Source organism: Oenanthe melanoleuca, chromosome 4, assembly GCF_029582105.1.
Source record: "Oenanthe melanoleuca isolate GR-GAL-2019-014 chromosome 4, OMel1.0, whole genome shotgun sequence".
In the NCBI taxonomy this organism is placed as follows: Eukaryota; Metazoa; Chordata; class Aves; order Passeriformes; family Muscicapidae; genus Oenanthe; species Oenanthe melanoleuca.
The window spans coordinates 57,080,306-57,097,405 of NC_079337.1; the positions used below are offsets into that span (position 1 = coordinate 57,080,306).

At 38.7% G+C, this 17,100-nt stretch overlaps 1 protein-coding gene across 5 annotated transcripts in view; it reads left to right on the top strand.

Annotated features, from left to right (window-relative positions):
• SLC2A9 (solute carrier family 2 member 9) overlaps positions 1-14,457 on the top strand; it is a 98,421-nt gene extending 83,964 nt beyond the window's left edge. For all 5 annotated transcript variants that reach the window (XM_056490361.1, XM_056490362.1, XM_056490363.1 and 2 more), the window contains 2 exons: positions 660-787; positions 10,810-14,457. In XM_056490361.1, coding sequence (XP_056346336.1) covers positions 660-787; positions 10,810-11,067 — 386 coding nt within the window. In that variant the 3' untranslated portion in view covers positions 11,068-14,457. The remainder of the gene's footprint in view (positions 1-659; positions 788-10,809) is intronic.
• Positions 14,458-17,100: the final 2,643 nt, after the last annotated feature.

The following is a 17,100-nucleotide window of genomic DNA, read 5'->3' on the forward strand; positions in this document are numbered from 1 at the left end:
AGGCCAGCAATATGCCAGTGCTGTACAAAATAGTCCACTGCCTAAGTGGAAGGAAACATGAGTCACAAATGTGGTATTCAAAATTGTTATTATGAAGGTCAGAGTCTTTGACTGATGGGAGAAGTAGACCTTGCCAGAAGTGCCAGCAGTGTCTGGTAAGGGAATGTATTAAATAAGTATCAATGACAAGTATACTCATAGGGAAGCAAAAGTTTTGTCCTTTTTATTGATGAAATAAATTGGGTAATAATTAGAAAAAAAATAGAAGTTTGTCTCTTTGGAGCCATCTTTCCAGCTGTTAAGATCTAAAAGTATTTTGGAGTATCTCTGAATTTTCAGAATTTCAAGCATTTTAGTAGAAACAATCATTCTTACTTTTAATAAACAGCTCAACAAGTGATGCTCTGGAAGCTGTTGTGTGGATTCACTGCTCTGTTACCTGCTTGTCACTCCTGAAAAGAATGTGAAACAGGAGATGTGGTGGCATGAAAAAAGAAGTGTCACTTCTTTAAAACACAGTTTTGACAAATCTGTTTCAGAGGGCCCTGCAGAGAGCTGCAGAGCAGTGCTAGTCACAGGTGCTCATCACGAGGCTTGTTCATCTCTGCTGATGGGTGGGGACTTTACTAAAACCACTGTCTTTTTGGACCCTGTTTCAGGTGGGATTCCCTTTGTCCTCACTGGAGAGTTTTTCCAGCAGTCACAGAGGCCAGCAGCATTCATGATAGCTGGGACAGTCAACTGGCTCTCCAACTTCGCAGTGGGACTGCTCTTCCCTTTCATCCAGGTACTCAACACCCCTGACAGCTCACATGCTGTGATATTGCTGCTGTACTGGGACATATGAGGTTTGAGAAGAGATTTCAGTAATACTGAATGCCCTATTATTGAAGTGGATGACATTCCCACCATGTTTGTGATGCAGATCAGTTGTGATATCCACATGTCTCCATGCTGAAATGTGTTGGAAAAAAGTTGTCCTGAAGTAGAAAAAATATGGTAACCATGGACAACCCTCTGTGGGAAGTTCCCCAGAGGAGTGTTCAAGCTATGCCAGCTGGTGATTTTGTCTGGGTTCAGTCACTGATGGTGATTGTCACTGCCTTTTTCTTCAGCCTTTAGGAGAGCCATCATCTGGTTTACCCTATGCTTTGAGAATCCATGTTTGTCTCATGGGAAAATAGATGCTCTCTGCACCTCCCTCCACAGGCTTGATTTCATGGCTCTTTTTTTCCTCTTCTGTCAGGCTATTGTCTTCTTTAGCTGGTTCCTTCTTGCTGCAGCTTAATTGCTGTCCCAACTTCTCCAGGCTCTCATAAACTTTGTTTTTAGTGGATTGCTTGGCTGCACTATCACATGGAGGACACTTCCATCAAAAGCTGGCTGAGAACTGAGGGGTTGTACTTTAACAAGATAAGTTTATTTTAAAAAAAAAAATTCAAAAAGAAAATTAAAGTTCAGCAGAGAACAACATTCTCCTGCTCTGATTCCTTAGAGCACTTTAACACTATTGATGTGTCATAGTATGGCAAAAAGGCTTCAAGCAGCTTCTAATTAGAAAACAAGCTGAGGTTCTTTTCTTGCTCATTAACCTCTCCCAGAGATTGTCTGCACTCTCTGGAGCTCACACTGAAGCTGGTGCTTTATCTCAGGAGTTGAAATACAGCTGATCATGGCCTGACTGCCCATTTCCAAACTCTTAAAAGAGGCATCTTGCTCCACTGATAACAGTTTAAAAGTGAAGATGGCTATTACAAAATAAAGAATTTCTAGGTTTTGGGTTTTTAAACACACCAGAGGAAAATAATAGAGGCAGAGGAAAGGCACAGGGAGAGCAAACCCTTCTGGATACTTGCACCTCACACCCAGGAGAGGGATTCTGGACAGGTCTTCAAATCATCACCAAGGAGGAGATTTGAGTAATGAGAGTTGCTCCTGTGTGTGCTTTCTTCCAACTGAAAATTATTTGATCCTGCAATGCCACATGCCTGACTATTCGCAGATACAGTAAAATGATCATATAGAACTACTTTTACTATGTGGTGCTGTTTTAAATTATCTCTATGAGGTACTTCATGGGAGAACTTGAAAGCCTTATAAAGTCTGACCCATGATCTAAGTTTGACACAATTTAAAATTTCTTCTCACAGGGACAAGTCTCTAGCAGTTTTGATTACTCATATCACCTTCAAAATTCATCATGATTATAAAGTCTGATCTTTCCAAACTCTATATATTTACTAAATTAACTACAATTACACTGCTATGTCTTAAGAACTTCATTTCATGCTAATTGGAATTGATGAGTAGGTAGGACATGATTCCTATGATAGGACAACAAAAGGACATAGAGATACAATTCCTTTTCCACTGAGGTGTTAGAACATCTACCAAATGATGGAAAGAATGAGACAATTCCCCTGAGGTTTTGAAGACCTAGTCCATGGGGCAGCCCCAAGTCACCCAGCAATGGATGCTTCTGTGTGGTTAATAGCTTTTTCTTCCAGAAGGTGAGCAGTGACTGTTGCAGTAGCATTGACCTTCCCTTCCAGCCCAGCTGGCCAGGCACTTCTGTTTCCACCACTTTTATTTGGGTTAGGGTTTGTTGGTTTTATTGGTTGTTTTGTTGTTGTTAGTTTGGTTTGGTTTTTGGGGGTTTTTTGTTTTGGTGTTGTTTTTGTTGTTGTTGTTGGTCGGTTGGTTTGGGGTTTTATTTTGGTTTTTTGGTTTTATTTTTCTTGCGGGGAGGGGATTTGGTTTTGTTGGTGGCTTGTTGTTTTGTTTTTTTTTTATTATCTAGGGGCAGTTAGAGAATAATCACATTTCTCCAAAATTGCAGTTTCTCCCTCCTGCACAAAACTGGGGACTACCCTGAGCTCTGCTTAGGTGTCAGATTTGAATTTATGCAACTCAGGACACTCCCTACTCGTTCTGCTAATGTTACCTGACAGATCACCTGGTGAAAACTGTTTGAAAAGGCCCTCAGTAAATTCAAATTAAAAAGCACACTACATTCTCTAATTTTCCACATGCATATTAAAGGTGTTTTGAATGATTTAATATGCATCCTTATGAAGTTTGCTGTAGCCTTGTGGAATTTATCATTAAGTGTCATAAAAATATCCAGTTGTGTGATTACAAAATTATCCAGTTTAGTTTTAATGAAGATAAATTATATTTCCATCTTGAAGGGTTTTTTTGGATTTTTTTTCTTCTTTTAAAGAAAAGATAAATATAAAAGAGAAAAGCTTAGAGTTTGCACCTAAAGATGAAAGCAGTGTTACTCAGACTTTGATTTTTAAGCTTTTTCACAAGATCAAACTAGAACATCTCCTCTTTCCCAAGCTTTAACTTTTTTCCTATTTCAGTCAACCTTATTCTCAAAATTCAGTTTATGAGTCATCACTTTCTTCACATAAAGGCAATATCTCCTTCTTAGCTCATTTTATAAACCTAAACCAGGAAAAAATCTTTAAGATACCTTCACAGGATGAATGCATAATCCTGTCTGTGTATTTAAATACTAACCTGATTGCTTGAGAAACAGCAGTCAATTTTCTTGATCCTTGCTGTGCTTCTACAAACTTAACCCAAACATTTGGGAAACAAATCTGGTGAGTTTACAGTTCCTAAAAAAATCAACCAGCAGTTAATTTTCCAAATGTCACCAATTAACTAATTTGAATTACTAGATTTTTGCCCTTCAACTATCTGTATATAATCAAAGAATGGCTTAAGTCATATATTAAAATATATGGATGAGATTGAAAAGCCAGTATACAAATCAATTTTTGACAAATTGAAAAAAATAATTGAATGTGGCTTCTCTTCCAGGCCTCATCACTATCTATTTGAGGTGCTGAAATGTGAACAGAGACACAGTAAATCAGAAATTAGGATGTATATGTGTGTGTGGAAATGGGTGCAATGAGCTGAAGCAGGCACAGGGAACAACAAACCAGCAGAAAAGTGTAATCTAAAAGGCTGGAAAACTTCTGGTGCCACAGCAATATTAGGGATAGACTTCAGTAATCCAACGGTGTAGCAGGACCTTAAGTTACTTGTTATCTAGAAAAATTTTCTGTTTACTTTTTGTAATGTTTGGCATAAATACAAAGAATTACTAAAGATCAATAATTAACAAATAATTTCCCAACACTCTATTTTCATTACATGCTGATGCATTTTACTTTCATATTTCACGTTGTGATATTAATTGTTATGAGGCACTTAAAGATTAAATGGTAAATTAGTAATATACTGTAGGAAAACATAGCAGATTCTCCAGAAGTTTTCTGTCATAATAATTTCTCTTTCTAGAAGACTGTCTTTTTTTGATGTCAAAGTCACATTGAACATTCAGTACATATTCAAGAAACATTTAAATTGCTATGTATTTTATATTTTTAATTTTCAAGAACAGCTCATTTTCACACTTTCCTCCTAATACAAAAGTTTCCAGTAACTGGGGAATGCAGAGGAATCTCCCATTATGATTAGAGATCTGCTGTATGAAAAACTGATTTTACTCTTAGCTGGGGTTTGACCAAAATATTCTCCCTGGATCTGTGATCCAAAAGGAGCTCAGTATCATGTATAATAAAAGTGCTACAAGCTTGATACAAGCCTCAGTTCAAATTGCTCACTAGTACAATGCCAAGACTTGTATGTGTGTTTATTTCCCTCCTTTTAGAAATTAATTAATTTGTTCCTGTGAAGTAGTACTTCTGAGACATTATACTGGATTCTGGAGGTTCTCTTTTAATTCCACTTTATTTCTTCCTTAGTTTTACACTAGAGATTTTCACTCTCATGTCTCAAGATTCATTTACTCAGCAAGATTGTCTTTTGGTTGTCCTTGTTATTTCCTTACTGTGTATCTGTTGACTTTTTCTATTACTCAGCCCAAGGATTTCAATAACAGGTGTGCACAAAAAGTTATGCATAGTTTCCCTCAGCCAAGCTATTTTTAGCTTCTTCAAATACATTGGATGTTTCATGAAATGACAGTGTCCCTGTATTAGGGGAAATGGTTAAAGTTCCCCTCAAAAATGAGAAAATGAAATGTGGGCTATCAGAGGGTTAGATGTGCTTGTCTTAATTAGAAGCAACCCACTTCAGGGATACAATATAAGGATCTGTTACACTTTTATGAGGAGATAGTGTGTGTGAGGGTCATGGTTGAAATTGCAGTTCTTTTCTAAAAATGACTCTATTTTTTACTTAGAAATTATGTTTCATACATTGTACTTCTTCATTGTCCTGCACTTTCAGCAGAACCTTAAATTATGTCTGGAACAGAAGAAGGACAAAGGGTAAAGGACACAAGCCCTTATCCATTAGTTTCACTGCTTTATATCAATTTGAAGCAAAGTGAAGTCAAATGTCTACATGAATAACAGTTTTTCTGCTGATCAATTTTATAAGACATTGAACCATTATCACCTGACCTCACCTCTTCAAAAGCCAGTTTGACCCACATCTGATGACACTAATCTTCATGGCAGCTTCCAAATGCAAGGACCCATTGCTGGTGCCAAGGGCTGTGACTTTGCAAGTTGAGAATTTAGAGTCACATTTGGCATTTGCTGGAAAGAGCCAGAAGTTTTGTCATAAAAATATTAATGTGTTGTGTTTGTTAAATTGATTCAGAATTTGTTCATTTGCTCATTTGTTTTGTATCTGCCCTAGATACAAATGCCCTATCATTTGCTCGTTTGCTGTATCTGCCCTTCAGTATCTATTTTCCTGTTTCAAATATCACAGTCCTTCTTAGAATTTAACCTTTGCTGCAGTGTGTTAAGTCAGTAAGCAACCATTGTTAAATAGCACATAATGATCCTCTCAACTACTTTTAGATTCCTCCAGAGTATGGTGCTCACAGCATGCAAGCTATTAACAGGAACACTCTTCTCAGCTAGATTACTTCAAGAGTAGCAAATTGTGCAGGCTTTTAATTAAAATAAGAATCCTGATCATTTCAATAGATTCTCTATTTGTTTCAGTTTCCTTTTTACCTTTAAAAAAATGAGCTCTTTTGCGCATTCATTTTGGGCACTTTAAGTCAGTTCATGATGCTAAAAATAAAGTGTTCTTTACTATTATTTAAAAGGAGATGAGGGAAATCCTGTACATTTTCTCTAATTTGTATAGCAGCCCCTCACAAGCTGGGGCTGTGTTTGTTCATCTCTTTGCTTAAGAAAACGTGGCAAAGCTGCACCTACTTATTCACACACCTCACTTCTGCAGCTCTATCTCATCCTCAATGTCAGGCCTGATTGCTTGCCATGCCTGGGATGTGATTTGGGGGAATTGATGGAGTACTTCAACTTTGATTCTTTTTTGTGGTAATTGCATGCGTGGCTTAGGTAAATCACTTCTTGCTTTTCCTTTTTCTTTTTTCCCCCCCACAAATACAAAGCCTTGATCATCTGCAGAAAAGAGAAGACAAAAATGAGTAATTCAGGATTCAGCTGGCCAGAATTTACAGAAATGCTATTTTTCAAATGGCCTCCTTAGAAAGCTGGTATTAAAACAGAAAGTGGTGCATTTAAAAGTTTATTTTTAACTAATAAATATCATGTGTAGCAATAGCCCTCACCAGCCTCAAAAAATCCAATGTAAATCCTGCTTTGAAGAGGTTTTATTAGTCTGCTGACTTAGTAGGTGCTTCCCTCAGGAGATTGCATCACTAAGTGTGCCTGCTGCTCTTTTGCCATCTCCTGCAGCCCTGGCAGGGCAGGTGACCCCCAGTGACCCCAGGGAGCCTGGCCCCTTCCAGGACCCTCACCTGTGCATCTGCCCTGCTCTGAATGGATGTCTCTGTCAGGACACAGATATTGCCTGAGACTGTTGCTCTTTAGGAAACCACCTGAAACTCTGCTCACCTTTCAACCTTGGGTGCTCCTGCAGGAGGTTATGCTCAAGGAAGTGCTAAGGGAAAGCAGCTGCCAAACACAGACTGTTGTAGAGCTTTGTTCTGATTTCCCTCTGACCTTTGGGTTTCTAACTGTGCACATAAAAGCCTGGCTTCAGGTATTGCTAAGGAAATATGTTCCTAGCTCTGCAAGGCTGCCTGGTTGGAGCAGGAGAAGCAGCTTTGTGAAGGATGCAGGCAGTGGGAAGAGACCAGCACCAGTGGATGTGTCCATGGGATGTGGATGGGGCTGCCCTGGTGCTTCCTGCATGACCAGCACTGCTCCTGCTGCTGCTGCTTGGAGCAGTGTGAGGCACTAACCTGTCCTTTTGTCAGGAAATGCAGAACTACAGAAACCTCACACTTTCCTTGAATTTATTGTCTCTATTTGCTCAGAACTTCCATTGAGAACTGATTTGCTTTTACTTCTTCCTCTGACATTCCCTTCCTCTTTTAACTGCCCCTTCTAGCTCTTCAGAGGTGGTACATTTTGCTAAAAAGTCATTTTACTTTTCTGGTGGATACAAGTATTCAATTCTTTGTACACTGGGGCTTCTGCTCCATGTAGTAGGTGAAATACTGTCACAAAGCTCAGAAAAAGGAGTTACCTTTTCAATTTTATCATATATGTTGTCATTATTCTTCTCTCATTGACAATGCACAAGTCAATGAAGACTCCTGAAGCCATCCATGTCTGTAGACCCCAATACCCAGAGAGAGATCTGTGCTTTGATCAAAGACTTTAACTGAAGTAAGTTCTTCCTCAGCTTTTTACTCCCACCCCAGCCCAGGACAAGCAATATTCTGTGGTTTTACTTCTACAGTAGGAGCAGGCTCATCTCTAGCACATTGGAAAGAGCAAAGCAAGAGAAGCTACAGGTTAGTTAGGATTAATGTGGTGATTACATAGTAAGTGAGGTATACAGGTTTCATGGACATAATATAAATAATATCCAGTATAAATGAAAGAAAGTACAGTAATCTCATAGAATAAAGATCCTGTTTCCTGCCAGTCTGTCTATCAGTATTATCTATTCTGTAGTAGCCATTGTCCAATAGTTCAGCATTTATTGTTTTTTCACCACATCATCTCACCTTCTAGATTCCCTGATGGGCACATCAGGTATGTTTGGGCCAATCTATTGCTTGTTGCACCCCTCAGATCTTTCCTCCAGCACCAGGCAATTCAAAATACATCAGAAACAGATAAAAAAGAATTAAACATCTAGGCTGAACTATATCCCACCTATGTCCCACTAAAGGTTTTTACTGAGTTGGGATTTTTAATTTAACATTTTCCTCCCCTTTTATCCTGCATTTCTGTCCTATAACCTTTATCAGTGTGCAGTACATATAGAAGGTTTCATGCTTATAATGAGTAATTTGGTTAGCATGTGATGTTCTGTACTAAATGCAGGTTTGGCTGATATAAATTGAATTCTGGATGAGTTATAAAAGGTTTATGACTGAGGGGTTTTCTTTGCTGTGAGTGTAAAATAATAACCAGCTTTAAGGAAACATTATAACTGAAGAATGGTTGGTGACAAAAGGGCATTTTGTGGTCACCTTGCAGCCTTGCAAAAACCCTACAAAATCCACTTGCAGGATCTATAACAAAATTTAATTTTTAGCTTATTCTCTGTGAATCTTCAGTTGGAGGTCCTTGAGGGTTACATCTTAAGGGATTGCAGAAATTAGGAAGAGTATGATTATTACAGATAAATATAAATACATTAGGTAAAATAATTGTAGGTAAAACATGCACTCATGAGTTTAGTCCAATTAGAAGAGGTTTAAAAAGACATGAATCAAAGATAATAAGCACTAATGTATTTAGCTCATGGACAGCAAGAAATAAAGAGGAATTAGAAAGGTGGGACAAAGTTGTGGCTGCACCACTAAGAGACACAAGTAACTTATTACATTTGGTTGCATGTTTATTCATACAAGGTATTAATGGTTCATGTTCATCATGGAGAATATTTAATTCAGTGAAATTTTTTAAAGTGAAAAACATGATTCTGGGTTGAAACTCTACCATTCAGCTGAACAATTACAAATTCAGATTATCCAGATGTAAAATTTAAATTCTTTGCTTGACAGGATGATTTATAAGGCACTGCAAAATCTCCTATTTACTATATCCTTTTGCTTCTGCCTCTGCAAAAACTTGAAAGTTCTATTTGTTACATGCCAGAATATTTTACCCCATGTTACCCATGCTGTTTGACTTATTGTCAGCTTGCTCAGGACTTCATGCTTCTAGGATTTAAAGAAAAAGCATTGATGATCTATAGAGTCCACAGCCAATATCAGACAATGCCCTTGCTAGCTTTGCCTGTTACAGGCACAATTAGAAGCACTGAACTAGGTAATGAATTATCCACAAAACAAAGAACATTGTGACTAGGCAAGTTGGAAATCAGCCATGATATTAAAAAGCAGCTTCAGAAGAAGGTTTTTTTGCATTTTTTTCTTTCTTGTTCCACGCAGGAATTAATGTTCTTCTTGCACACCACACATGATGAGCAAGTGAAACATAAAAATAGTGCTAAGAATTGCATACACCTTGAGCACCCAAAGCAGGGAGTCAAAGCAGCCTGCAGTGTAGGACTGGTGTGATTAATGATGGTGAGAGTATATTGCAAAAATGTGCAAAATGAAGGTTGCCTGGCTCTTACTTGTTTCAGCTACATACCTTTAATGGCAGCTATAAATATGTAGGTTTAGGAAGACAGGTCTGCTTCCCCTGTCCTGAGTGGTTTTCCCTGGGATGACCTCAGCCTTGCAGCACTGAGGTGATGTGCAATGAGTCTGACTCTCCTTGTTTTGCTGCTCATGACTCATGGAAGGCACCACAGGAAAGTTGCCTTATTTTTGGAGTTGGAGATATCCTTTATGGTTTAATCCAGCTTGTTAATAAAAGCAATTAGAAAAATATGGGTACCATATTTTGGTATCCAAAATACTGGATGTTTGAGAGTGTTAATCAGTAGAGGAGGAAGGGCAGTTTCCCTGGAGCCATAATATCAAGCCTCTTCCAAGTTCAACGAAGCTCAGATAGCAATATGATAATTATCAAATGTTTTTTCACAACTGTACTGTTGAAAGGTAAATGCTAGCTGCAAGAAATACCTTTCAGTGAAGTACAATTCCTACTGGCTGGTTGGAGCCTTTATAATTGATTTATAAGTTAACTTCTTTACATCTACTCTGTTTCTGCAGTGAAGTAAAATCCATAACATTCAAATATGGTCTGTACTTTACATTCCCTTAACTAACTCTAACACTTCCTAGCATGAAAAGAAATGCATTTTATGGATTTTTTTTTCCTGCTGTGAACTCCTGTAACCATAGAGTGATAACAAATGTGTGCTATTTGGGGTTTTTCCTCAGTTACTTTGCAAAACTCAGAGCCTGTAAGTGCTGTGAGGAAGAAGCCCCTGGCTATGGCAGTTTTTCCATGGGTTTGTAGAGGTGCACAGCCTTGGTTCCTGTGCCTGGGAGCTGGGAGGCAGAACAGCCCAGTGAAACATCTGCCTCATTCCAGGAGCCCGGGGCAGTGCCAGGCTCAGCTGAGCACAGGGCAGGGTTTCTGCTGCCACCTGCTCTCCCCACCCTGCCTCAGCTCAGCCTGGGCTCTCCCAGCCCTGCCCAGCTGCAGCTCTCTGTGCCTTTGCCAGGAACCTGCTCTGCTCTCCACAGGCCACAGGCAGTGCTGGGAGACCCAAAATTTCATGCATTTTTATGAACCTCAGTACTCCATCTAGCAATGAGTGCCAGCATGTATTGTACATGTATGTACACCCTACTCTTTCTTTCAAATCATTCCTGCCTTTCTTCTGGTTTTTTTCTCTTTTGTAATGACCATTTCTTTTGTTTTCTATTCACAGGCTGGCTTACAGACCTACTGCTTCCTAGTGTTTGCTGGCATCTGCTTTGCAGGAGCGACCTACCTGTTTTTTGTCCTGCCTGAAACGAAAAATAAGACATTTCATGAGATCAGCCAAGCATTTGCCAAAAGGAATAAAGTAACTTTAGAAATGCAAGAGATGAACCACTACCCAGGGGAGGAGAAATCAAGGGAAGAACAAGAATCAAACTTCACATCTTCAGTGGACAATGGGGAAACCAAAAAAGGGATTGTGTAAACCCAGGATGCTCTTTCAGGGGATGGGGGAAAGCGTGCTCTTTTCATTTATAGCAGTGCACAACTTGTATATTCTAGAAGTCAAGAACTGCTTCCCCCTTGCAAGTGTTCTGAGTGAGTATGGGTGAATTCATTAGCAGCTGGGGTAATGGTGAGACAATGAGGGGCAGGAGGAGCAGCAACTGATAAAACAAATGAGATGGAGTTCCCTTTCCTGTGAGTGGGATGGGGAACACAGACTTGGAGATGTGGAGAGGCAGTGGGGAGCCAGGGTTTTGATCAGCAGCTGGCTGAGCACCCCCATGTGCTCACAGGGAGGTGTGCATCTCTCCCCAGGAGGAGGAGGAGGCAGGGACAAGGGGGGAGATCCAGTGGGGGTCTGCTGAGAAGCAAACCTGAAATGGCACCAGAAGGTGTTTCTCCATGTTTCCCAAGATGTCATTCAAGCTGCCCATGAGAGCTGACATGACACTTCCCTGACTCCCATTCCTTTTCTAGCTGTTTTGATTTTCAGTTGTGTTTTTTGCAAGGTCTCCCACCTTCCTGCAAATGGGCAGCTCTGGGTCCTGATGAGTTTACTTGTCTCACTTGCAAATCCTAATAATAGAGCTGTCTCTAGTTTCTGGGTTTGCTGGCACTGCTTTTCTCTGAAGATATGTATTTACATAATTTTATTTTTTAATTATAAACTTAGAAGCTTTAATATGAGAACTAAACCTCATGGTGAAGTGAGAGAACTCTGATGGTATGTGTAGGACACAGTATTGAAGCAAAAATTCAAACATGAAGTGTTCCAAGCATTGGGATTTTTAAATTGTTTTGTTTGTTTATTGCTTTTCCTTTCAAATTCCATTTTAAGCAAGTCTTAGGAGCCCAAATTTCCCTGAGACCTGATAACTTCTTAGCACTCAGATTTATGCATAGAAATTTGGGCGCCTACTTCTTACATAAACACTAATTTTTATTTGGGCATTGGAGCCTGAAGCACCAGGCCTAGTTCACATTAATAAGTTTCTAAACTGTCTAAAGCTTTGTAAAACTGCTTGACTTTATGAGAGAAAGACTCAGCAGGCTTTCAGTGGTTCAGTGAACAATTAATGGGATTTTCTTCACAATGAACATCATCTTTACAGTTTGTAATTTTGATAACATTTTTCTTGATTCCTCTAGGTACCTGGATGTTGAGGGGTAATAAGAATTTTAAAGTTAAATAGCTGTTTCATGTGAAAAGTCATTAAGTCTTTGAGCTGCTCTCAGTTAGGAGTAAGGCACAAGAAAAAAGTGCAGCATGTAAGTCAACTACTTCCACAAGTTACATTTACTGATCTAGAAATTAATGCATTTGGAACATTTTTTTGTGAGAAAATTTGCATATCTATTCATATATGTATGCATATATGAATATATATATATTCCAAGTATAGATACATATTAATATTCAATGGCTTAATATTAGTGGCTTCAAGGTGGGAGAGGGCAGATAGAGATTGGATATTAAAAAGAAATCCTTTACTGTGAGGGTGATGAGGCACTGGAAGAGGTTGCCCAGAGAAGTTGTGGCTGCCCCATCCCCAGAATTGTTCAAATCCAGATTGGATGGGGCTTTGAGCAACCTGGTCTGGGTTGGTGTCCTTGCCCATTGTGGGGGACTGGACCAAGATGATCTTTAATGTGCCTTCCAATCCAGGCTGTTCTATGATTCTGTGATTTATATTCCTATACATATACACACACAATGGATAATTATTTTCCAGTATCTGGGGGGGAGGGGTGGGGGTGTTTGTATTTTTCCAAGTGAGAAGCTGTTTTTTGTTTTGTTCTACACTGTAAATGACACTGTAAATTAAAATCAGAGATCCTAATATTCAGCTGTTACTACTAATTTATGTATATAGTTTTATACTGTGATTTATTTTTGTGTGGCATATTTACTACAGACATTGTAAGCTGACCTAATAAGGCAATTTCATTACTAGGTAATTGACAAAAAATTAATGGGTGCTTTTATGCCAGACTTTATATCAGGTTTTTTTTTACTGGGTTAGAGGTACAGCAGTAAGAGAATGAAATATATATGAGAAAGAGAAGTAAGAATGAAAAATTAAAAATGTATGGGTTTGGTGCTACTATTAAGAAAAAGAGTCAAGCAGGATTATACCAACTGAGTTATAATGGAAGCTAATCAAATACTGGAGAAAACTGAAGAAAAAAATATTTTATTTGCCATTTGTAAAATTATATAAAGTATATATAAATTATATAAAATTATATACAGCAAATTAAAATATTACCTTTCAGTGCCTTTAGTTCCCTATTCCAAGAGTTACATGAGGCTTGCTGTGGGAATGGCTATGTAAACATTGAATGTGAATGCCAGCCCTACAGAAAATCATCTGAAAAATTTCTTTCCTTTTTGCCTGCAGGGCAAGACAGTCAAATTCAGATCCTTTCCTTTAGACTGGGAATTATCTTACTTTGTAGTTAGGGCTACTAACATGGTATGATGAGATGTGCTTTGAGCCAAGGTGGCAAGATTGGAAACCAATATTATTAGAATGAGAAGAATTTAACACATCGTGATGTTCATTTATGTCCATTATAGACACTGTTGAAAATGTTACCATTGGAAAACTTCAACTAAATGTTGTGCAGACCTGATACAATGTTTGTATCAGAAATCAGAACTTCTGCAACAAAATAAATTTATTTTACATTTGCGTTTGGAGCCCAGCTTTGAACGCATAGGTAGCAGTCTTGACAGAATTTCCTGTCAGCTCGGGGTCCTTGTGCAGCATTAACAGGAGGGGCCATGTTTTCATTTGTGCCATCCCATTTGCCCCCCTCTTGTCCTACCTGAGAAAGGCACACACTTTCTGTGTGGCTGCAAAGAGCTGCTACAAGCTGGGTACAGTGTGGGATGGGGGTTCCACATCTCCCCAGATTTTTGTTGCCATCCATGTTCAAAGTAATTCCAGGCCAAGCTATGCTTTGTTCACTGGCCAGGGAAGTGTCCTCTGCCTTAGGCTGTGGAAGTTTGAGGTGTGCCAATACTTCATTAACTTGCTTGTCTCTGACCCTAATGAGAGTTTTGTGTTGCTCTTGTTCCATGAAATATTTTTCTATGGTTGTGCTGCAACAATTTCTCCAGCAATGAGAGGACAATATGGAAAATATCAGCAATTTATAGTTTATTTTTTCTTGTTGAATGTATCAAATTGTCTACAGCCTGTGTGTTTGTCAGCAAGTGTTGTGTGGTGCCACATTCCCTTTTTCTGTCTGACACTGGGGTGAGGCACAGTGAGCTGGTGTTTGTATGGGTGCCACAAGTCTGTGTGATCAAATATGTCCATGCACAGTGATTGCAAAATAAACCTTTGGAATAAAATTAAAATGATGTGGATTTTGTTCTGGGTAAATCTGAACCTCCACAGGTGCAAGTGTTTCAGCTCCCCAGGGGTTTTGTATGTCCCAGGACAAGACTTCAGTCCTGTGTCTGGATGACCCAAGTCATTGTGAACTCCACAGCTGGTGGTTGGGGATTATGGGAAGAAAATGGTCCCCTGTACACTTTTTGAAGCATTATTTATATTTTGTGTCTCAAGTCAGATTCCACACTTCATTCTTTTATATGTTATACTGCACTTGAGAAATAAAAATGCAGATAATGGTGTGAAGAAAATTATTAAAACTGGCTAGTGGTAGTAAGAATTGTTTATAAGAATTGTTGATACTGGTGAGGATTTTTGCAGAAAGTTGTCATTTGCAATGGATGAGTTTGAGTTGCTACAGCTCTGCTTTCTGATGAGAAATTCAGTCAAGTGACTATTTCTGCTACGAGGATATGCAAAAACTGAAATATGTATAAAAAATGGAATTTCATACTTCAGGGTTTGAAGCCAATTTTCACTCCACAAGGATCTGCTTTCTAGAGGGGGAAGATGTGAGTAATAATCCATATGGGATAATTTCCATCTTCAGAGTAAAATTAAAAATTTAAAAAGAAAAAAAAGCACTCCAAAACCAACTCTTTGAGATTTGCTTTCTTTCATTTGACTATTTTTATGTGCTTTTACTTACAGACATCACCATATAAACTATTGGAGCTCAGATCACCTCACACAGCAGGAAGAACAAATCCAAGTAAAGCATTCTTAGGAAATGCCTGTGGACTTTTCCTTCCAGGCTAACTCCAGTAAACAGAGTTCAGATAAAATCTAAAATCCTGAAATACACAGGCCCAAACTGGAGCAGGTTTCTAAGGTAAACATTTCTGCAGCTAAAACATTCAGGTTTGAGTCCATAGTTAATTCTCTCTACAAGTGATTTTATTTGAAAGTGAGCTCTGTAGAAAGGTGAATTTCATGGCAAGTGCTTGTTACTTGGACTCCTAATCAAGTTATCACAGCTCAGTAAGCAATCATGCATAACCTGAGTCACTAGAGCCCTCTTCCTTGCAGGCTGAGCTGCATTAACCTTGCTTTTGCCATGACCTAAGAGGAACGTGGGCCATGGATAATTGACCTGGTTTTTGAGACGTTCCTGCTAAAGCAGTTAAACTCCTTTAAACTTGGATTCTGAATTTAAAAATAAGAAAGTACTTAAGAAAAGCTTGCAGGAGACATTTACACAGCAAACAGTGAAGTCAACAGGAATCTTCCCAGTGGTTTCAACAACATAAGTGTACCCAGAAAAGAATGATACAAGTACAGGGATTCTAACCTCAGGAAACCCTGCACATTTTTATCTTTAGATAGTAAACCAGTGGCTTGTTTTCTCAGTCTAGGGAAATTATGGTATAATTCAGAGGCTGCAAAAGCACTGATCTGAGGAATTTCTTCAGAATTTGGGAGTGAGGGTGGGTTGGTCAGTTGGTTACTTGGTTGGTTGGGTGGTTGAAGATTTGTTGGAGGGTTTTTTTAAGAGAACACTTTTAGTCTGGCTCATACACCAAAGCAGAGTACCAAGAATGAGACTTCTGGAGCTGTTGGTTGTTTTAAGATTATTCCCAAAAGGTATAAAGCCAAATATAACTCTGTCAGACCCTTGAAACACAATCCATTAAGAGCATGATCTTGCAGATGTGGGAGGTAATTTGTCTGCAGCTGTGTAAGGTGCTATGCAGAGACATTGATTTTTGTTTCATTTTCTCTTGGTCCTCTCAGTTTAAAAAGTCAGTCAAGCTAAATGCAATGCTCACCTCTACATTTGTTCCACCTTTGTTTCTGACTTGTTCCACCCAATTATACAAAAATTTTTACAGTTCACACTTGAAAATCAGAAAGCAATAGTTACTTAAGAAAAGAAAACATGCCAAAGATAACAAAAGTGATAAATACAATTTTCTCTACAGGCTGATATTTTCTAAGAGGAATTCAAGAATTAATCCTTTAAATCCAAATTTCAGATAATTTCATCTCTTTGAATTAAAATTTACTGTCTTTGTATATGCCTATGTGTTTATAGAGAGAGACTTTTATTTTATCCCATGGAAAAAGTTCAGCAGCTTTAATTGTTATACACAAAATTGGACCATTTGGATACTATATCAAGTTGTGAACTGGACAGGTCAGACACACTGGGACTCAGATATTGCACTAACAAACTTGGCTAAAGTTTACATGATCTTAGGTTTGGAAAAGTTGTTTAGCAAGGCTATCTCCTTTTGGCCAGCCTTAGATTTTTCATTTTCCACTTTTCTAAACTGCTAGGGAGAGACTTATATGCTAATTTTCTAAATTTACTCTGATCATGAAAGGACAACATCAAAACTCTTTTCATCCAACTAGAGAACAATTTGCATGGAAGACCCTCAAGAAGAAGCATGCAGCATGGACAAGCTAAATATGCTCTTCCAGAATCCAGTGATGCATTTTGTACACCAGAATCTCTTTCAGTGGGGAGGCCTCATTGCCACCCCTCCCTTCTTTTCCCTCCTCTGTTCCCACCTTCCCCTGACCTGGGCTGTGCTTTGCCCCTCTAGGTGTGCCAGCACATCTTTAGAAACAGCATTTTCACCAGCTGAGAGGTGAAAGAG